Here is a 21,586-nt window from a genome sequence, read left to right as displayed (position 1 = left end):
TGGCTTTCTACCTCGAGCAGACCAAGCCGTTCAGAAAGTCTTCGCAACTGTTCGTCGCCTCTGCTGAGCGCGTGAAGGGTCAGCTGATTTACACTCAGCAGCTTTCTAAGTGGATCACTTCGTGCATCCGTTCCTGTTATGAGCTGGCAGGGGTTCCCCTGCCGCCCATTGTGAGGGCACACTCAACTCGGGCACAGGCCTTGTTGGCTGCCTTCGTGACCCACGTCCCCATCCAGGACATTTGTAGGACTGCCACGTGGTCTTCAGTTCATACGTTCACCTCGCACTATGCGATCGTCTCCCAGGCCAAGGATGATGCCGGGTTCCACAGGGCTGTACTCCGTCCCAAGAACTTGTGAACTCCTACTCACCTCCAACAAATACAGCTTGGAATCACCTATTGTGGAATATGCATGAGCAATCACTCGAAGAAGAAAAGACAGTTACCTTTTCTGTAACTGGTGTTCTTCGAGATGTGTAGCTCATGGCTGTTCCACACCCCACCCTCCTTCCCCTCTGTCGGAGTTGTCTGGCAAGAAGGAACTGAGGGTGTGGGGGAGTGCAGCGCCCCTTATACCGTGCCTGGCAGGGACCGCTCCAAGGGTTGTGGGGGGGCACTCCCATACGGGTACTGCCAGGGGAAAAACTTCCGGCACCGGTGCACGTAGCAAGCACGCACACCTATTGTGGAATAGACATGAGCAACACATCTCAAAAAACACCAGTTACGGAAAAGGTAACTGTCTTTTTCAGATTATCAACCAAATGTAAATGTACAATAACAGAGTAATCTAATTATGTTATTACTGTATATTCCTTTTCTTTTCTCACTTCATTTCCTCCTATTGTTTGTTACATGTATGCAGGGCCAGAATTGCCCATGAGCAGAGGACTAGTCTCAGGACTGTGCATTACTTCAGGCTAGCATAAGCCCTCAAAATAGGGTTTAAGTGGGAATTAATTGTTATGTAGACTCTGTGCTGCGCCTCTGCACACGGATGAATTTCAATGTCATTATGTCATGTCTGAAATTAGACTGCAAACTCTTTGGGGCAAGGACCATGTGTTTGTACTTTTTTTGTAAAGCCCCTAATTCATTTTTGGGGGTGGTATAAATAAAAATTTTCATTAGAATTGTGAAAATATATGTGACTTCATATTTTTTTTAAAATACTTGAGTCAAATTCATTCTTGGAGTGACTCAGGTTAAATCAGTAAAATTATAGAATGGTTCAATTTGCTTCCTTGTGGCTATCTTTGTATTAGAAGTAATATTTTTTGCTACAGAAACTTAAGCAAATATGCCTTAAATCTGAAACAAATTGTATAGACTCTGCTCTTATATCCGTGTAAATCTGATGTAATTCCATTGAAGCCCATGGCTTTATCTGGTATAACAGAGCAGAATTTGGCCCAAAATTTCAAGGTAAAATTTTCACCTTATATATTTTCCTTGTCTGTTACAGGTCAATGCACAAACTGACGCAGCTGGAGAGGCTTGACCTAGGCAATAATGAGTTCTCTGAGCTGGTAAGGAAAAATGTTTTGGTAGAATATGTGTGTGTGTGTGCGTGTGTTTGTGTGTGTGTGTTAGACCTTTTATACATGGAGAATTAAATTTTTAACTTAAAAGATGTTTTGGCACTGGGCACATTTATTAGTAAAATAATGAACTTGCCATGGCTCAGAGGATTGGTAATGGAATTACAAGACCTTTCAATTCCAGCAAGTTGTTTGAAATCAGGCCGAAGTTGGAAGTGAATATCAATAACAACTAATAGATATGGGAGGCCTACCAATATGTGAAATGAATTGGTGATTCCATCGTAGTTACTTTTGAACAGGTGTTAGTATTTCCAAAGCTACCACCACATTTGGCAGTAAGTGGCATACTACTCTTACTAGCAGGGCTAAACTTTTCAAAAGCACTTATGTGACTTAGGAGCCTAAGTCCCATTGACTTTCACGGAGGCTCCTAAATGCCTAAGTCATTTTTGAAAATGAGACTTAGACACCGAAGTTATTTGGGTGCTTTAGAAAATTGTACTCAATCTCAATAAAGAGGCAAAGGACTGATTTAACATCATCTAGACGTGTTTTTCTATTATGTCAGTGATGAGGCACTTTTGTGGGGCAATATGAGGAAATTTAAACTGATCTTCCATGTGCTGATTCTGTGGATGATAATTGATGATTTCGCCGATAGGAGCTATTAATCCAGCACATTTATCAGGCACCAAATCCCTTCTTTCTATCAGTCTGGCTTAGGTATTTCTATAGCACCATCACACTAATACCTAAATTACAACTTTTGATAGTGTGATGTATGTCTACCCTTATGTGTGTAAAGCAGCTAGCACACAATTGACATTATATAAATAACCATTAATATTTAACAGTAAACAATGTCAGCTTGGTCATCAGCAGTGGGCTTCTTAATAACATTGAATTCAATCAATTAAAACAATAAATTCTGAATGAGCTGATGAATAACAAATTATTTAGCGTTTTGTTTGGTGATATAAAGTACAAGAGAGGTTGAGGCCACTTTGTACCATTGCTGCCTCATCTTCCATAAGGCTTTCAACTGCCAGAGATGTCATGGTCTAGGCCTTTGTAAAACAGCATGTTTTTATGTACCAATATTTTGGGGCAGATTCATCTCTTGTGTATGGAGTTATGCTGTTGATGAATTAGCCACAATAAGCCTATCTGTGAGAAAGCACAGAAGTCCAGGAATGATCTAACATTAAGCTGTAAGCTTTTTATTTGAAAAGTAAGATTTAATGTTCTTCAAAAACAATTTTGAAATTGCCAGTGATTAGGATATGTTGGCTCTTTCCAGAAAGTCCAAAGAGATACATGGAAATATTTCTTTATTTGGATAATGTGCAGCAAAATAGATGCCAGCATTATTGTCTGAAAGAGATGTACTTTATTTCAGAAATAAGAAATGGACCTATTAGGATGAAAATGGTGAAAAATTCTGGTTGAGTGAAAAATGTATGCACTTAATATAATGGGTAAATGTGAACTCAGGACCCTGTATCTGAAGTTCTCATGGTATACGAAAAATCCATTCAGTTGCAAGGGTATAATAGAACAGGATTTGACCCATTTCCTCTAATATAAATAATTTCTGAGAAACTGTATGTGAAGTAAAGATTGTCATTAATCATAAATCCAGGTAAATTCTTATTAGAGAAATCTAGTTATACGTCTGTATGTTTTGTTGCATGCACATATTGTTGGCAGTACAAACCATCCATTTCTAACTGGCATGCGTAATATGTTAAAACTAATTCTGAAGCATTAGTGACTTTACAGTTCACTACTATGGAAAGAGTGCTGTCATAAATATAAAGGGAAGGGTAAACCCCTTTGAAATCCCTCCTGGCCAGGGGAAAGCTCCTCTCACCTGTAAAGGGTTAAGAAGCTAAAGGTAACCTCGCTGGCACCTGACCAAAATGACCAATGAGGAGACAAGATACTTTCAAAAGCTGGGAGGAGGGAGAGAAACAAAGGGTCTGTGTCTGTCTGTATGCTGGTCTTTGCCAGGGACAGAACAGGAATGGAGTCTTAGAACTTTTAGTAAGTAATCTAGCTAGGTATGTGTTAGATTATGATTTCTTTAAATGGCTGAGAAAAGAATTGTGCTGAATAGAATAACTATTTCTGTCTGTGCATCTTTTTTGTAACTTAAGGTTTTGCCTAGAGGGGTTCTCTATGTTTTTGAATCTAATTACCCTGTAAGATATCTACCATCCTGATTTTACAGGGGGGATTTCTTTATTTCTATTTACTTCTATTTTTTATTAAAAGTCTTCTTGTAAAAACTGAATGCTTTTTCATTGTTCTCAGATCCAAGGGTTTGGGTCTGTAGTCACCTAGGCAAATTGGTGAGGCTTTTTACCAAACCTTGTCCAGGAAGTGGGGTGCAAGGTTTTGGGAAGTATTTTGGGGGGAAAGACGCGTCCAAACAGCTCTTCCCCAGTAACCAGTATTAGTTTGGTGGTGGTAGCGGCCATTCCAAGGATAACGGGTGTAATATTTTGTACCTTGGGGAAGTTTTGACCTAAGCTGGTAAAGATAAGCTTAGGAGGTTTTTCATGCAGGTCCCCACATCTGTACCCTAGAGTTCAGAGTGGGGGAGGAACCTTGACATGGTGGCAGCGTGGTGGGATGAACCTGAAATCATTTTGAGATCCAGTTGAGATTTTTTGAACTAGAAATACAGATTTTAAAAAGGAATTTTTAGGAAGTCCAGAAAGCAGCTTTGAAACTGAAAGCAGCTTGGTTTCTCTCTGCTTTGTGGCCAAGCAGAGACAAAAGGGGATTATCTTGTGAATTGCAGGTTTTCTTTGCCTGGAGGCAGGGTACTTAACTCCTGCAGGGAAATTCACAGTCTTCCAACCCAGAGGTTTTTTTTTCTTTTCTTCCTAAAAGTAAATAGGGGGTGTGTGTTCTACCCATTTGCTTTTTCTTTGGGCTGGGTAAGCAGGTTTCCAAGTAGTTGGAGGTTTTTTGCTTTAATTTGGGCCCAGAGCAGAGACAAGGGAATTGTCTTTTTCTGTAGGCTGACAATCACTATCAGAGAATAGGTATTCTATTGCAGCACAGCAAAATTTTACAGCCAAGTTTTGTTTGTTTATTTCTAAACCTCGGGTGTAAAGTTAGTTAAAAACAGAGAGGTTAGAATGACCAAATCCTCAGCTCGACTACAGCTGGAATTAGCCAAATTTCAGGCTGAGGAAAGACAAAGGGAACATGAAAGACAGATAGAACTCATGCGGCTGAAGAAGGAACAAGAAAGGGAGGCAGCGAGAGAAGCAGAACAACACCAAGCAGCTGCTCACAGGAGAGCTATGGAAGCGAGGGACAAAGAACTGGAGGAGAAGGAAAAAGAGAGGAAGTATGTGGAGGAGATGGAGAAGATAAAGGCTCAGCAGAATATCCCAACAAACCCTAGTAATCCTTCTCCAAGTACTACTTCCCATCCCAGAAAGTTCCCCACCTACAAGGCAGGCGATGATACTGAGGCCTTCCTAGAAAACTTCGAAAGGGCCTGCCTTGGGTACAACATCTCTACTGACCAATACATGGTAGAGCTGAGGCCGCAGCTCAGTGGACCCTTAGCTGAGGTGGCAGCTGAAATGCCTAAAGAACACATGAACAAGTATGAACTGTTTAAATCCAAGGCGAGAGTCAGAATGGGGATAACACCCGAGCAGTCTCGTCGGAGGTTCCGAGCCCTAAGGTGGAAACCAGACATGTCATTTACCCGACATGCCTACCACATTGTGAAACATTGGGATGCCTGGATATCAGGAGCAAGTGTTGAATCTCCAGTAAATTTGCCCTTCCTAATGCAAATGGAACAATTCTTAGAGGGTGTTCCTGAGGAAATAGAAAGATACATCCTAGACGGGAAGCCCAAAACTGTAATCGAGGCAGGAGAGATTGGAGCCAGATGGGTGGAGGTGGCAGAGAAGAAGAAAACTGGTCGCAGTTGGAGCGGAGACCAGAAGGGACCACCCCAGACCACACCCTATTACCGGGGGCCGCCCAAAGCCCCACCTACCTCCCAAAGAACCCTCCAGACCCCTTATCGTCCCACCACCCCATTCTCCAGCAACCCTCCTCGCCCCAGTGACCCGTCAGCTGGACGATGTTTTAAATGTAACGAGCTGGGGCATGTAAAGGCCAACTGCCCCAAGAACCCCAACAGATTACAGTTCATTGCACCGGAATCACACCAGAGGTCCACAGGCCCAGATACCTCCCAGATACCCTTGGAGCGGAGGGAAACTGTGAGTGTGGGCGGGAAGAAGGTCACCGCGTGGAGGGACACCGGAGCACAAGTGTCAGCTATCCATGCTTCCTTAGTGGACCCCAATTTAATCAACCCAGAGATCCAAGTGACGATTCAACCCTTCAAGTCCAACTCTTTCAATTTGCCTACAGCCAAGTTGCCTGTCCAGTACAAGGGCTGGTCAGGAATGTGGACTTTTGCAGTCTATGATGATTATCCCATCCCCATGCTGTTGGGGGAAGACTTGGCCAATCATGTGAAGCAGGCCAAGAGGGTGGGAATGGTCACCCGCAGCCAGGCTAAACAAGCCGTGAGGCCTAGCTCTGTTCCGGAAACTTCTATCAGGACCCAGTCAGAGGTGATGGACCCGGACCCCAGGCCAATGTCTGCAACAGCAGTAGTGGATCCAGTCCCAGAGACCCAGACGGAACCAGTCCTAAAACCGGAACCAGCCGAACAACCAACACCAGACCCCGTGTCAGCACTGAATCCAGTACTTGCAACCTCAACACCAGAGGGCCCCACCGAACCTGAACTGGCAGCAGCCGATAACCCTACACAAGAGGCTCAGCCGGAGCCTGAATCCCAACATAGTGCACCAGCGGAGAGCAGTTCACAGTCAACAGAAACAGCTCCATCCCCTATATCGCTTCCAGAGGGACCAAGCCTAGGTCCACAATCCCATGAGGAACTGATGTCTCCAGCATCAAGGGAACAGTTCCAGACCGAACAGGAAGCAGATGAAAGCCTCCAGAGAGCTTGGACGGCGGCACGGAGCAACCCACCGCCTCTCAGCTCTTCTAATCGATCCAGGTTTGTTGTAGAAAGAGGACTTTTATACAAGGAAACTCTTTCTGGTGGACACCAGGAAGACTGGCATCCTCAGAGACAGTTGGTAGTTCCAACTAAATACCGGGCCAAGCTCTTGAGCTTAGCCCACGATCACCCTAGTGGCCATGCTGGGGTGAACAGGACCAAAGACCGTTTGGGGGGGGTCATTCCACTGGGAGGGAATGGGCAAGCATGTTTCTACCTATGTCCAGTCTTGTGAGGTGTGCCAAAGAGTGGGAAAACCCCAAGACCAGGTCAAAGCCCCTCTCCAGCCACTCCCCATCATTGAAGTTCCATTTCAGCGAGTAGCTGTGGATATTCTGGGTCCTTTTCCGAAAAAGACACCCAGAGGAAAGCAGTACATACTGACTTTCATGGATTTTGCCACCCGATGGCCGGAAGCAGTAGCTCTAAGCAACACCAGGGCTAAAAGTGTGTGCCAGGCACTAGCAGACATTTTTGCCAGGGTAGGTTGGCCCTCCGACATCCTCACAGATGCAGGGACTAATTTCCTGGCAGGAACTATGAAAAACCTTTGGGAAGCTCATGGGGTAAATCACTTGGTTGCCACTCCTTACCATCATCAAACAAATGGCATGGTGGAGAAGTTTAATGGAACTTTGGGGGCCATGATACGTAAATTTGTAAATGAGCACTCCAATGGTTGGGACCTAGTGTTGCAGCAGTTGCTCTTTGCCTACAGAGCTGTACCACATCCCAGTTTAGGGTTTTCCCCATTTGAACTTGTATATGGCCGTGAGGTTAAGGGGCCATTGCAGTTGGTGAAGCAGCAATGGGAGGGATTTACACCGTCTCCAGGAACTAACATTCTGGACTTCGTAACCAACCTACAAAACACCCTCCGAACCTCTTTAGCCCTTGCTAGAGAAAACTTACAGGATGCTCAAAAAGAGCAAAAAGCCTGGTATGATAAACATGCCAGAGAGCGTTCCTTCAAAGTAGGAGACCAGGTCATGGTCTTAAAGGCGCTCCAGGCCCATAAAATGGAAGCATCGTGGGAAGGGCCATTCATGGTCCAGGAGCGCCTGGGAGCTGTTAATTATCTCATAGCATTCCCCACCTCCAACCGGAAGCCTAAGGTGTACCATATTAATTCTTTAAAGCCCTTTTATTCCAGAGAATTAAAGGTTTGTCAGTTTACAGCCCAGGGAGGAGACGACGCTGAGTGGCCTGAAGGTGTTTACTATGAAGGGAAATGTGCTGGTGGTGTGGAAGAGGTGAACCTCTCCATGACCCTTGGGCGTATGCAGCGACAGCAGATCCAGGAGCTGTGCACTAGCTACGCGCCAACGTTCTCAGCCACCCCAGGCCTGACTGAACGGGCATACCACTCCATTGACACAGGTAATGCTCACCCAATTAGGGTCCAACCTTACCGGGTGTCTCCTCAAGCTAAAACTGCTATAGAACGGGAGATCCAGGATATGTTACAGATGGGTGTAATCCGCCCCTCTGAAAGTGCATGGGCATCTCCAGTGGTTCTAGTTCCCAAACCAGATGGGGAAATACGTTTTTGCGTGGACTACCGTAAGCTAAATGCTGTAACTCACCCAGACAACTATCCAATGCCACGCACAGATGAACTATTAGAGAAACTGGGACGGGCCCAGTTCATCACTACCTTGGACTTAACCAAGGGGTACTGGCAGGTACCGCTAGATGAATCTGCCAAGGAAAGGTCAGCCTTCATCACACATCTCGGGCTGTATGAATTTAATGTACTCCCTTTCGGGCTGCGAAATGCACCCGCCACTTTCCAAAGACTTGTAGGTGGTCTCCTAGCGGGATTAGGAGAATATGCAGTCGCCTACCTTGATGACGTGGCCATATTTTCGGATTCCTGGGCAGACCACCTGGAACATCTACAAAAAGTCCTTGAGCGCATAAGGGAGGCAGGACTAACTGTTAAGGCTAAGAAGTGTCAAATAGGCCTAAACAGAGTGACTTACCTTGGACACCAGATGGGTCAAGGAACTATCAGCCCCCTACAGGCCAAAGTGGATGCTATCCAAAAGTGGCCTGTCCCAAAGTCAAAGAAACAGGTTCAATCCTTCTTAGGCTTGGCTGGTTATTACAGACGATCTGTACCGCACTACAGCCAAATCGCTGCCCCACTGACAGACCTAACCAAAAAGAAACAGCCAAATGCTGTTCAGTGGACCGGAAAGTGTCAGAAGGCCTTTAACAAGCTTAAAGCGACACTCATGTCTGACCCTGTACTAAGGGCCCCAGACTTTGACAAACCGTTCCTAGTAACCACAGATGCGTCCGAGCGTGGTGTGGGAGCAGTTTTAATGCAGAAAGGCCCTGATCAAGAATTCCACCCTGTAGTGTTTCTCAGCAAAAAACTGTCTGAGAGGGAAAGCAACTGGTCAGTCACTGAAAAAGAATGTTACGCCATTGTCTACGCTCTGGAAAAGCTACGCCCATATGTTTGGGGACGGCGTTTCCACCTGCAAACCGACCATGCTGCACTGAAGTGGCTTCACACCGTCAAGGAAACTAACAAAAAACTTCTTCGGTGGAGTTTAGCTCTCCAAGATTTTGATTTCCACATCCAACACATCTCAGGAGCTTCTAACAAAGTGGCTGATGCACTCTCCCGTGAAAGTTTCCCAGAATCAACTGGTTAAAATCGCCCTTGAGATGTGGAAAATATTGTTAGTCTTTATGTACTTGGTAGTATATTTAGAGATGCATGTGTCTTATTAACTCTGTTTTTCCTAGAGCTCCAGGAAGAAATCCCAGCCAGTGTTTCACCCTAGCTGAGATTTGGGGGGCGTGTCATAAATATAAAGGGAAGGGTAAACCCCTTTGAAATCCCTCCTGGCCAGGGGAAAGCTCCTCTCACCTGTAAAGGGTTAAGAAGCTAAAGGTAACCTCGCTGGCACCTGACCAAAATGACCAATGAGGAGACAAGATACTTTCAAAAGCTGGGAGGAGGGAGAGAAACAAAGGGTCTGTGTCTGTCTGTATGCTGGTCTTTGCCAGGGACAGAACAGGAATGGAGTCTTAGAACTTTTAGTAAGTAATCTAGCTAGGTATGTGTTAGATTATGATTTCTTTAAATGGCTGAGAAAAGAATTGTGCTGAATAGAATAACTATTTCTGTCTGTGCATCTTTTTTGTAACTTAAGGTTTTGCCTAGAGGGGTTCTCTATGTTTTTGAATCTAATTACCCTGTAAGATATCTACCATCCTGATTTTACAGGGGGGATTTCTTTATTTCTATTTACTTCTATTTTTTATTAAAAGTCTTCTTGTAAAAACTGAATGCTTTTTCATTGTTCTCAGATCCAAGGGTTTGGGTCTGTAGTCACCTAGGCAAATTGGTGAGGCTTTTTACCAAACCTTGTCCAGGAAGTGGGGTGCAAGGTTTTGGGAAGTATTTTGGGGGGAAAGACGCGTCCAAACAGCTCTTCCCCAGTAACCAGTATTAGTTTGGTGGTGGTAGCGGCCATTCCAAGGATAACGGGTGTAATATTTTGTACCTTGGGGAAGTTTTGACCTAAGCTGGTAAAGATAAGCTTAGGAGGTTTTTCATGCAGGTCCCCACATCTGTACCCTAGAGTTCAGAGTGGAGGAAGGAGGAACCTTGACACTGTATGTGAAGTAAAGATTGTCATTAATCATAAATCCAGGTAAATTCTTATTAGAGAAATCTAGTTATACGTCTGTATGTTTTGTTGCATGCACATATTGTTGGCAGTACAAACCATCCATTTCTAACTGGCATGCGTAATATGTTAAAACTAATTCTGAAGCATTAGTGACATTACAGTTCACTACTATGGAAAGAGTGCTCTTTTGCATAATTATATAAATCACAGAACAGGAGGAGGTTTTAAAAGGAGAAAGTTTCTACCAGATATAATGTCATACGTATCTATCATATGTATATCATGTTAAAAAAAAGAACAACCCAGCTTCAGTGTGTACGTAAACTGAAGCCTGGTTGTTGTCACTGTTCATGACAACGTTTGTTGGAAGGGTACGGGACAAGGAACTGCCCTGACAGGACACCTACTTTTCCACGCTAATGACAGCTGTGTGTATGTTAAGGCCACCACTGTGCAAAACATACATTTTAATCTCACCACTTCTGCAGGCAATAATATTATTTATTGGCCTGCAAATAAAATTCTACAATTAGTCCGGTATACTCTCCCCTTGCAAGTGCTAAAAAAAAATAAACTGTCTCTAATTTGTTGCAACCAGCCTAAGAGAGAAGACTCTGTTTTCTTTCACAAAGCAAAGAGTGAGTTGAGGAACTGATTTTGGTTGCTTGCTTAAGTATGGACAATAAAAGCCTGCCTAAAAAGAAGACTGCAGGGGTAGTAGTATGTCCTTGAAAGCTGGGGAGAAGCCCTGCCTTTTGACACTGGCTAATAGGGGAGAATTGGGCTCTGAATGACAACTTCCATAAGGCAGTGCGCTGATAGGGCAATGCAGTAAAGCATTTCAGGTCAGTTCAACAAAACAAAATATTCCAATATCATAAACTGACCCAAAACAAATTTTTTTTTTATTTTTCCTGATGGAAAATTTTTGCAAAAAGCAAAAATTTACTGTAGAAATGTACAAAAATCAGTACTACAAAACGACAGATTTCCTATTTTAACAGTCTAGTTTTAAGTGTAATAAAAAAATTAAGCCAATGAAGTTAGTCAGTTTCACGAATGAAATGTTGCCCAATCTTACATTATGCAAGTATCTGAAGCCTGCTAATAAAGCTGTTTCTTGATTTTTTTTTCACGAGCAGTAATTTGACTAAAAAGCTGAAGTGTGCCTGAGACATATGATACTCAGAGAGAGGGTCTTGCTATCACTAAAGTCTTCTAGTCTTGAAAAAGTGGATTCTTAAAATCATTGCTGAGAACGAGGATTTGGGAGATATAGGTAATTCAGAAGTGCATTAGATGCTCCAGTAGCACAGCAAAGTGTACACTGTTATACTGCCCTCACTGTTAAGACTGTATATTATGCCAAAAGCAAAATTTAACCTAAGCTCCAAACTAAGAACTAGTCTTTCAAGTCAACACATCTATCTTGAATCTCCACAGTCCTGACTTCTGTTCTGTTTTATTCAGAAATTACATTTTGACAGCTGATAATATTCTAATTGCATTAAGATTTTCTAAGGTCTTTGCATCCATTTCTGCTAGAAAGCTTTCTGAGATTTCCTATACCATTTGATAAAGAACAATAATGTATGTAAATTAAAGAACTGTACTGCTTAATTAAATTTTATTTCTGAAAGCCTGATGTAGATGATTAATATATTTATAAAGAAGGAAGGAGGACAGGGAAACCATTTGGAAAAAAAATGCAGAATTAATGAGTGTGTTGATTACACTATTTATTTTTTCTCTAGCCTGAGGTTCTGGAACAAATACAAAACCTAAAGGAATTGTGGATGGACAATAATTCACTTCAGATACTGCCTGGGGTATGGACATTTATATTATGTAATTATTTTCTTGTAAGATATAATGAATAATTGTGTGTGTGTGTGTGTGTGTGTGTACACAGAGGAATTATTTTCATTTCATAATAGATGGAGATCTCCATCTTAGAATGTGGTGTGAAATAAAACAAGACATTTTAAACTTTGCATTATTGCACAATGATATTGAAATGAGGAAATATTGCTCTATAGTAGCATTGCATAATTCTGTTGAATCTTGTTTTAATATGTGGAAATGTCCACTTTATTTGTTTTTTTGGTCATACATTTGTAAATTGTCATTTTCTTAAACTGTATGGGTTTTTGAATGCTAGGGTAGTTATTGTGTTTTCCTGTCAGATGGAAGGAAAATGGATGTTGATACATCTGGGCTTAGTTAGGCTGAAATTAACTTCTATGACAGGTGGGCTACGGAAGCTTGGCGAGCATTGTGGGTTGCACTACCCCAGAGGCTGTTTGTTCGGGTGAAAATCCCCTCTCTTTAGTTACTACTGGAATACCTTAGTAGGCCTTCCTTGCTGCTCCTTCTGAAGAAAAAAACCTCTTATTCAACCAAGCTCAATTGACATATTTAGTGGGCAGACACTTGTTAATGGTCTCATAGGAAATTACTGAGTATGTTCAGAGAGTCCTTCATACATCCTGATGCAGGAGAAGGCATATCCATGGCTTACGTGTACAACCTGAAGCCTGAATCTCCTCATGATTCACTCTGCGCTTTGTTGTTGTGGAACAAAGACACTATATAGTGTAACATCTAGAGAAACAAATCCTGGATGCGCATTTCTAATTCAAACAATATACCCATTAAACCAAATTCTGGCCCTATCTGTTTGTGCTCAGTCAAAAACATCCTCACCGCACTAATCTACTCAGTGCCTGCAGATACCTCAGTCTCTTCTCAGAGAATGTCTTTCAGATGCAATCAGATGGTCTTTATATGGCCACCCCTTACACCTCCCCAAGAGTTAAGTCTGTAAAATCAGCCTCTCCACTCCAGCTGGGGCATGATGAATGCATGTGTTGCAGATGTTCCCGTGAGAGGAGTGGAGTTTCATTCCCAATTGTTTCATCCAGGGATATTGAATGGTATGTGCAGGAAAGAGAATTTCAGCTGACAGCTCTAAAATGGAACTGAAAACAGGAATGGAAACAGGGACTTTGAGACTGTTTCCTCCTCTGTACCTCAGGCCAATCCATCTCTCTCATACTACAACAGCTCTGAGAGATAAATGTTACTGAAGGCTCTAGAAACTTGAATGAGTCTGTTGTGGGGGCTGTGTGAGAGAAAATGAGGAGTGATGATGGTGTTCCAGAGATGGGAAGCTACCCTCTGCCCCCCCTGCTTTACTAGGCCCAACAATCCTAGGAACAGCTAGCCCGTTGCAAAGCTGTGTTAGTTAGCAATAAGAATTTCCTGCTTGGACAGGAAACACTGGATGTGGTTTATTTAGGCCGCAACTTTATTCTTAAATGTCTGTGGGTATCTGGCAGATAAAAGTGTACAGTGCAGGTAATTCTATAATTATTTCACTATATCCCCAGGTGGCTTCTATCAGCCCTCCCCCTTACCCAGGCAACCTGCTGCTGGGACCTCACCCCCCCCACACTTTGTATGAAGGTTAAGGGAGGGCTATCAAGGAGGGGGGCTTTAGCTCTCCGAGTCCACCTGTTTCTGCTCTTTCAAAGAATATCTCTTTAAATCTTTTACTAATCCATTTTATTTGATCACTGTATTCCTTCATTACAGAGTATGTGCACTGCCCCGTGTTTATACAATGAGTTGTGACATCATAGCCTAATTCCCCTTTCATGTTTGCCCCAGCTAAGTTCCCCTGAACCTGTGTGGGGAAGGCGAAAAAAACTCTGCTTCACCTTGGCCACTCAGGTGAGAGAAAAATTCCTTCCCAGTCCTCTGAGAAAGGAGCGACTAGTGCAGTGCCCACAGCGGATCCTGACAAAACCCAGTATTTAACCACTTTCACGGGAGGAAGGGTGGGTGCTGCTCCAGATGAAAGATGGCTTTTCCTAACCAGGTATGGACCTATATAGTCTCCCCTCTCTTCTGGTCACCTGGGGGTTGGGTCAGCGTCCCTACACTAACCTGGTCTGTAGCTCTCTAGCCCTTAAAGGGGCACACACTTTTTCCAACAAGCAAGACAACAGCCACCACTGCTTAATGTACAGGGAGGTCATTTCTGCTAACAGGACTCTACTAGGAAGCTAATTAACCTTACTGTTTAGACTAGGTTCTAAGTCAAAACCAAATTGGCAGCCATAAGATCAAATACACTCTGTATACATTTTTAGAAACATTCAGTAGAAACCTACCAGTTTATCTCGAGATAAATTATGTCCAAACTTGCTGAGCTATTCTTCTATTTTTACCAAACAATGCATTTCACATACTTAGTGTCAAGGTTCCTCCCCCACTCTGAACTCTAGGGTACAGATGTGGGGACCTGCATGAAAAACCTCCTAAGCTTATCTTTACCAGCTTAGGTCAAAACTTCCCCAAGGTACAAAATATTCCACCCGTTGTCCTTGGACTGGCTGCTACCACCACCAAACTAATACTGGTTACTGGGGAAGAGCTGTTTGGACGCGTCTTTCCCCCCAAAATACTTCCCAAAACCTTGCACCCCACTTCCTGGACAAGGTTTGGTAAAAAGCCTCACCAATTTGCCTAGGTGACTACAGACCCAGACCCTTGGATCTTAAGAACAATGAACAATCCTCCCAACACTTGCACCCCCCCTTTCCTGGGAAATGTTGGATAAAAAGCCTCACCAATTTGCATAGGTGACCACAGACCCAAACCCTTGGATCTGAGAACAATGAAAAAGCATTCAGTTTCTTACAAGAAGACTTTTAATAAAAATAGAAGTAAATAGAAATAAAGAAATCCCCCCTGTAAAATCAGGATGGTAGATATCTTACAGGGTAATTAGATTCAAAAACATAGAGAACCCCTCTAGGCAAAACCTTAAGTTACAAAAAAGATACACAGACAGAAATAGTTATTCTATTCAGCACAATTCTTTTCTCAGCCATTTAAAGAAATCATAATCTAACACATACCTAGCTAGATTACTTACTAAAAGTTCTAAGATTCCATTCCTGGTCTATCCCCAGCAAAGACCCAGCATACAGACAGACACAGACCCTTTGTTTCTCTCCCTCCTCCCAGCTTTTGAAAGTATCTTGTCTCCTCATTGGTCATTTTGGTCAGGTGCCAGCGAGGTTACCTTTAGCTTCTTAACCCTTTACAGGTGAGAGGAACTTTCCCCTGGCCAGGAGGGATTTCAAAGGGGTTTACCCTTCCCTTTATATTTATGACACTTAGGAATGTGAGAATTGCCATACCAGATTAGACCAATGGCCTACGTAGTCCTTATCCTGTTTCTGACAGTGGCCAGTACTGGGTGTTTCAGAGTAAAATGTAAAATCCCTATTAATGAACAACTATTCAAGAAGATGCAGTCATAGTTCAGAGCTCTCTGCACCTTTTCCTTGGTCTTTCCAAGTGCTCCTCCTTCAGCAATCAACCTTTTACCTATGCCTGGGAGGAATCCCGCAGTTTTCCCACTCTTAGACCACGGCCAGGACTACTGTACCCTGTGTGCCACCTGTAATTCCTCAGCAAGCCTGACTGCATCTGGTACCTGAAAGTCTTCCCTAAAGGAGCTGTGACCCATGGTGAATAGAGTGACCCAAAACTATTGTTTAATCTCAATAGTAGGGACAAAGCATAACAAGAGAGAAGGATTGTTTTTTAACACAATAAAAGATTTAAACACATCTCTGTCTCACTTTTAGGCTTATGCAGGCATAGCTAACCTCAAGCATAGCTAATCACAGACACCCCTACCTCTAAGGAGTGGGCTTCAGACTGCTCCCCAGCAGTTTCTGCCTCACTCTTTGCCTGTTCTTCAGGGGCTGCCCCTTTATGTACCCCAGAGTTTTGTTTCACATTTTCACATTTTCCCTCCTGGATTCCCTCTCCTGTAGCTCAGCATGGTCCGAGGTAAAACTTAAAAAATGAGTGACACATACATTCTCCTTTCTTCTTATGTGGCATCTCCGTTACTGGAGGTTTGCAACCATAGTAGACATTCTGTACAATCGTCTGCTAATCTCTTTATGGACAAATAATCCTTTTGATCCACCTAGGATTCCACATTGTCCACCCAAGATCTTCTTTTTCTTCTTCAAGTTCTTGCTCATGTCGATTCCATTCTAGGTGTGCATGTGCCCACATGCGGGGCTGTCGGAGATTTTTGCCTTAGTGGTATCCATAGGGCCGGCTGTGGCGCCCCCTTGAGTGCTGCGCTCATGCATCGGTATATTAGGCACCACCGGCCCTATGCCCTCTCAGTTCCTTCTTACTGCCCATTGTAGTTAGTTGGAGCTCTTTTCTGTGCGTATCAAGGGCTAGCAGTTTCGTCTCTTCTGACTTCGAGCCTTAGGGCCTCGTAAATAGTTGTTTATAGTAGTTAGTGTTAAGTAGATGTTAAGTGTGGTTAGGAGTTAGAAGTTAAAGTCCCAGAAGAGACTGCTCCAGGCGGGGCATGCCCCGGTCTCTGAGATTTAAGCCCTGCATAGACTGTAACAGGCCTATGCCTGTAAGTGACCCTCACAGCAGCTGCCTCAAGTGCTTGGGGGAAATCACATGTGAAGGACAAGTGTTGTGTTTGTAAAAATTTCAGACCCAGGACTCAGAAAGAGCGGGATATTCGTTTGCAGGCTCTCCTCATGGAGGCTGCCATTCGTCCAGCTTCTGAGCCATTCCACCAAGACTTGCCTAGTATGTTGGCCTTGGTGCACAGCACCCCTGTCACTGGTGCCCAGAAGGAAAACGAAGAAGCACTGCTTCCCGGCACCGAACAAGAAAGGCCATGGGGCATCAGGCAAAAGAGGTAGTTCAGGCCTCCCTGCCACTCTGGAGGCACATGGACGTGCCTCCACGGTTGGGGCCCTTAGCTGCTTAAAGGATCCACCACCGACTCCCGGGAGTGGTAGGGACCCAAACTTCTAGTGGCATCGATGCCTTCCCAAGCTCCCCTGGTTCTGAGAGAGCAGAGGCCTCCCCCCTCATGTGCCACAGGAAACAGCAAAGGCTCCCTATGAGGGCAAGCCAGCTGCTAAGACCCCTCAGGGGGCAGTGGAGCACCACTGATCCCCCGAGACAAGACAGTGCTCTCCATCTTCGTGCTGCAGATCTCTGACGTCGCAGCCCAGATCCTCTGGGGCTTACCCTCAGTCACCAGCATTGCGATTGCAGTCCCCACAATCTTGACGCGGATCGCCAAGGAGGAGGTGCCAGTCTCCGTACTACCAGCTCCATTCACCCTCCCACCAGTTGTCGTCTTGGTGCAGATCTCGGTCCCCTGCCCCATGGGAGCACTCCCCGTTGTGATTCCAGTCCGCCCTGCCACTGGTCCCCTCGATACCAGCCCCGATCCTCCCACAGCAAACACTGGTCTCCAGCATCGATGCTCAGCAGGCAGTCACGGGGGTTGATGGTCCTGCCATGGTCACTGGAAGGGGATTCGTCTGGCACGGAAGGGCAGTTCAGCCCCTTACCAAGACCCCATTGGTGTGATCGGGCACCTGAGGATGCACCAACATCCACAGCGCTGCCTTGGCAGCACGGCCAGTGCAGTGGCCATATTGGAGTGCATGGGCATGCCGGTGAAGACGATGTCCCCTTCGCATTGCTCATCTGCTGCCACCTCAGAGCAACAGCTGGCGTTACCGGCGGCATCGGGTTTGATGCAAGAGGCCCACTCAGAGGTCAGGGTAGAGGAGATAGTGTCCACCCCAAAACTCCCCCACTGGGGTTGATGCCTCCCCCGGCAGTACAGTCATTGTCATCATCCCCAGACGAGGGACTCATGGGACCCTCCTGGGCTAGCCCGCCTGATGATTTTAAAGAACACCAGGCCCTGCTTCGATGGGTGGCCAAGAACTTGGGCCTAGAGGTGGAGGAGATGGCCGAGCAGGCGGACACCTTGTTCAATGTCCTCTCAGCCGCTACCCTAGCATGTGTTGCATTACCGATGCATGATGGGGTCCTGAAAATTGCCAAGGCTCTCTGGCAAACTCTGTTGTCCATCCCTCCCACCTCCAAAAGGGCCAAAAAGAAATACTTCATCCCAACCAAGGTGTTCGAGAACCTTTATACCCACCCACCTCCGGGCTTGCTGGTTGTCTCTGCGGCCAACAAAAAGGACAAGCAGGGGCACACTAGTTCAACTCCCAAAAAGAGTTGAAGAGGCCAAAAGACTGGACCTTTTGGGGAGAAAAATTTATTCAACAGCCAGCCTGAAATTCTGGGTGGCAAACCATCAGGCCCTCTTGGGCAGGTACAATTTTATCTTATGTGACTCCCTTTGTAAGTTCAAGGAGTCCCTCCCTCAGGGTCTGGCCCAGGAATTCAGCACCCTGGTGGAGGAGGGCACCATGGTGACTAGGTGCTCCGTCCAGATCACGTGGGACTCAGCAGCTAGGGTGGTTGCGTTGGTAGTGGTCATGAGGCCCAGCTCCTGGCTTCAGACCACCAGCCTGTCCCAAGATATGCAGACCTCTATGCAGGACCTCCTATTTAATGGGAATGCTCTCTTTTTGGAGCAGACTGGTGTGAGGCTGCAAGGGTTAAAGGACTTGGGCCACCCTTCGCTTGCTGGGCATGTATATGCTGCAGTCTGAATGGAAGCACTTCCGGCTGCCCCCGCCACCAAGGCCTTGTCAGCCTTGTTAGGGGTCTGCAAGGAGAAGGGATAGAAATATGAGCTTCAGTTGTCACTGCCTTTCCTTCACCCGCATAGCCCAGCCTGGCAAAACATCCCAGCGGCCAGAAGCGCTCATTTTGAAGGTATGCTCGAGAGCGACACCCCAGTCAATTCCCCGGATCCATCTTGTTCTTTCCTCGACGGTCTTCGTCCCCACCATTCGGCCTGATCGTGGGTCACTTTGGACTGCTGGGTGATGGACATAGTATCCCGGGGCTATACCCTGAAATTTTTGACCTCCCCACCTTCCCCATCCTTCTTCAGGGTCCCTTCTCATGAGCAACTCCTTGTCCAAGAGGTCGAGAACTTCCTGCACCTGGGGCGGTGGAGGAGGTTCCTCGGAACATGAAGAGAAAAGGGTTATATTTCCTCTACTTCCTAATCCCGAAGGCAAAAGGGGGTCTCACACCCATTCTGGACCTGTGTCACCTCAACAAGTCTCTCAAAAAGTTTAAAGTTTTGCATGGTCCCTCTGGCCTCCATCATCCCCTCCCTGGATCCGGTACACTTCCCTTGACTTGAAGGATGCTTAATTCCATATTCCAAGGTCACAGATGTTTCCTCCGGTTCATAGTGGGCGGATGCCATTTTCAATTCACAGCGCTGCCTTTTGGCCTCTCATCAGTCCTGAGGGTGTGCACAAAATGTATGGCGCCAGTGGCTGCTTACCTGAAACGTCTGGCTCATCAAAGGCAGGTCTCAGGCACAAGTGCAGAGGAAACTCGATCTGTTGCGTTGCACCTGCTGCGACCTGGGATTGTTAATAAACAAGAAAAAATCCACCTTTAATGCTGGTCCAGCTAATAGAATTCATTGGGATGGTTCTCGACTCCACACAAGCGAGAGCCTTCCTTCCAGAAGTGTGGTTTTAGGCCATGTTGGACCTGATCTCCTAACCACCTGCTCACCATGGCTCACACCTGCCTGTGGTGGTTGGGCCACATGGCCACGTGTACATACATGGTCAGCCATGCTCAGCTCCATCTCTGGCCTCTGTAAGCATGGCTACATCCTCAACAGGCACAACCTAGACTGGAAATCAGGGTGCTGGACCACATCAGGTCATTCCTGGATTGGTGGTTGGACCCCAGGTTGGTGTTGGAGGGAGTCCCCTTCGCAATCCCGTCTCCGTCACTGACCCTGGTCTCTGATGCTTCTGACCTGGTCTGGGGAGTGCACCTCGACGAGATAAGCACCCAGGGATGCTGGTTGTGGGACGATCTGGCCCTCCACAGCTCAGAGCGGTTTGCCGGGTCTGTCAGGCTTTCTTGCCCCTTCTGAAGGGCAAAGAGGTTCAGATCCTGACAGACAATACTACCGCGATGTATTACATCAACAGGCAAGGCAGTGCCAAGTCTTCAGCCCTTTGTCAAGAAGCTGTCTTCCTTTGGGTTTTTTTGTGTGATATGCCATTAATATGATACGTGCACACCTGCCTGAAATCAGGAATGTCTTAGAAGATCACCTCAGCAGGACTTTCTCGTCTCACCACGAGTGGTCGCTCCATCCGAGGCAGTCAGCATAATCTTCCAGAGGTGGGGGACCCCCTGGTGGACTTATTCGCGTCCAGACAGAACAGAAAATGCCATGTGTTCTGTTCGATCCAGGGGATGGACAGGTGCTCCCTATCAGATGCCTTTCTCATTCCGTGTTCGGGGGCACTGATGTATGTCTTCCTGCCAGTACTGTTGATTCACAGGGTCCTTGTGAAGATCAAGCAAGACAGAGCAAGAATTCTCCTAATAGCCCCCGCGTGGCCTTGCCAGCACTGGTTCAGCACGTTGCTGAGCTTTTTGGTAGCCATCCCACTGCAGCTGCCCCTCTGGCTGGATCTGCTGTCCTAGAACCACAGCAGCCTTTTGCACCCGAACCTGGTGGCACTGCACTTGACAGCTGGGTTCCTGCATGGTTAAGCATAGACTAACGGGCATGCTTGGCCCATGTTCAGCAGGTCTTACTGGGTAGCAGAAAACCCTCCACCAGAGTGATTTACCTGGCCAAATGGAAAAGGTTCACGTCCTGAGCCTAGAACAGCATATTCAGGCTGAGCAGGCCCGCTGCAGGAGATGCTGTATTATCTGCTGCACCTCAAACTCATAGAATCATAGAATATCAGGGTTGGAAGGGACCTCAGGAGGTCATCTAGTCCAACCCCCTGCTCAAAGCAGGACCGATCCCCAACTAAATCATCCCAGCCAGGGCTTTGTCAAGCCTGACCTTAAAAACTTCTAAGGAAGGAGATTCCACCACCTCCCTAGGTAATGCATTCCAGTGTTTCACCACCCTCCTAGTGAAAAAGTTTTTCCTAATATCCAACCTAAATCTCCCCCACTGCAACTTGAGACCATTACTCCTTGTTCTGTCATCAGCTACCACTGAGAACAGTCTAGAGCCATCCTCTTTGGAACCCCCTTTCAGGAAGTTAAAAGCAGCTATCAAATCCCCCCTCATTCTTCTCTTCCGTAGACTAAACATCCCCAGTTCCCTCAGCCTCTCCTCATAAGTCATGTGTTCCAGTCCCCTAATCATTTTTGTTGCCCTCCGCTGGACTCTTTCCAATTTTTCCACATCCTTCTTGTAGTGTGGGGCCCAAAACTGGACATAGTACTCCAGATGAGGCCTCACCAGTGTCGAATAGAGGAGAACAAGCACGTCCCTCGA

The 21,586-nt window shown here is 45.6% G+C and overlaps 1 protein-coding gene across 14 annotated transcripts in view; it reads left to right on the top strand.

Moving 5' to 3' along the window:
* Positions 1–21,586, top strand: part of LRRC7 (leucine rich repeat containing 7) — a 402,665-nt gene that overhangs the window by 232,690 nt on the left and 148,389 nt on the right. For all 14 annotated transcript variants that reach the window (XM_075131746.1, XM_075131744.1, XM_075131740.1 and 11 more), the window contains 2 exons: positions 1,467–1,530; positions 12,039–12,113. In XM_075131746.1, the coding sequence (XP_074987847.1) occupies positions 1,471–1,530; positions 12,039–12,113 (135 nt within the window). In that variant the 5' untranslated portion in view covers positions 1,467–1,470. The remainder of the gene's footprint in view (positions 1–1,466; positions 1,531–12,038; positions 12,114–21,586) is intronic.

This window comes from Caretta caretta, chromosome 8 (genome assembly GCF_965140235.1).
Source record: "Caretta caretta isolate rCarCar2 chromosome 8, rCarCar1.hap1, whole genome shotgun sequence".
Classification (NCBI taxonomy): Eukaryota; Metazoa; Chordata; order Testudines; family Cheloniidae; genus Caretta; species Caretta caretta.
Note: the sequence above shows the minus strand (reverse complement) of the source record. Positions and strands in the feature narration are given on the sequence as shown.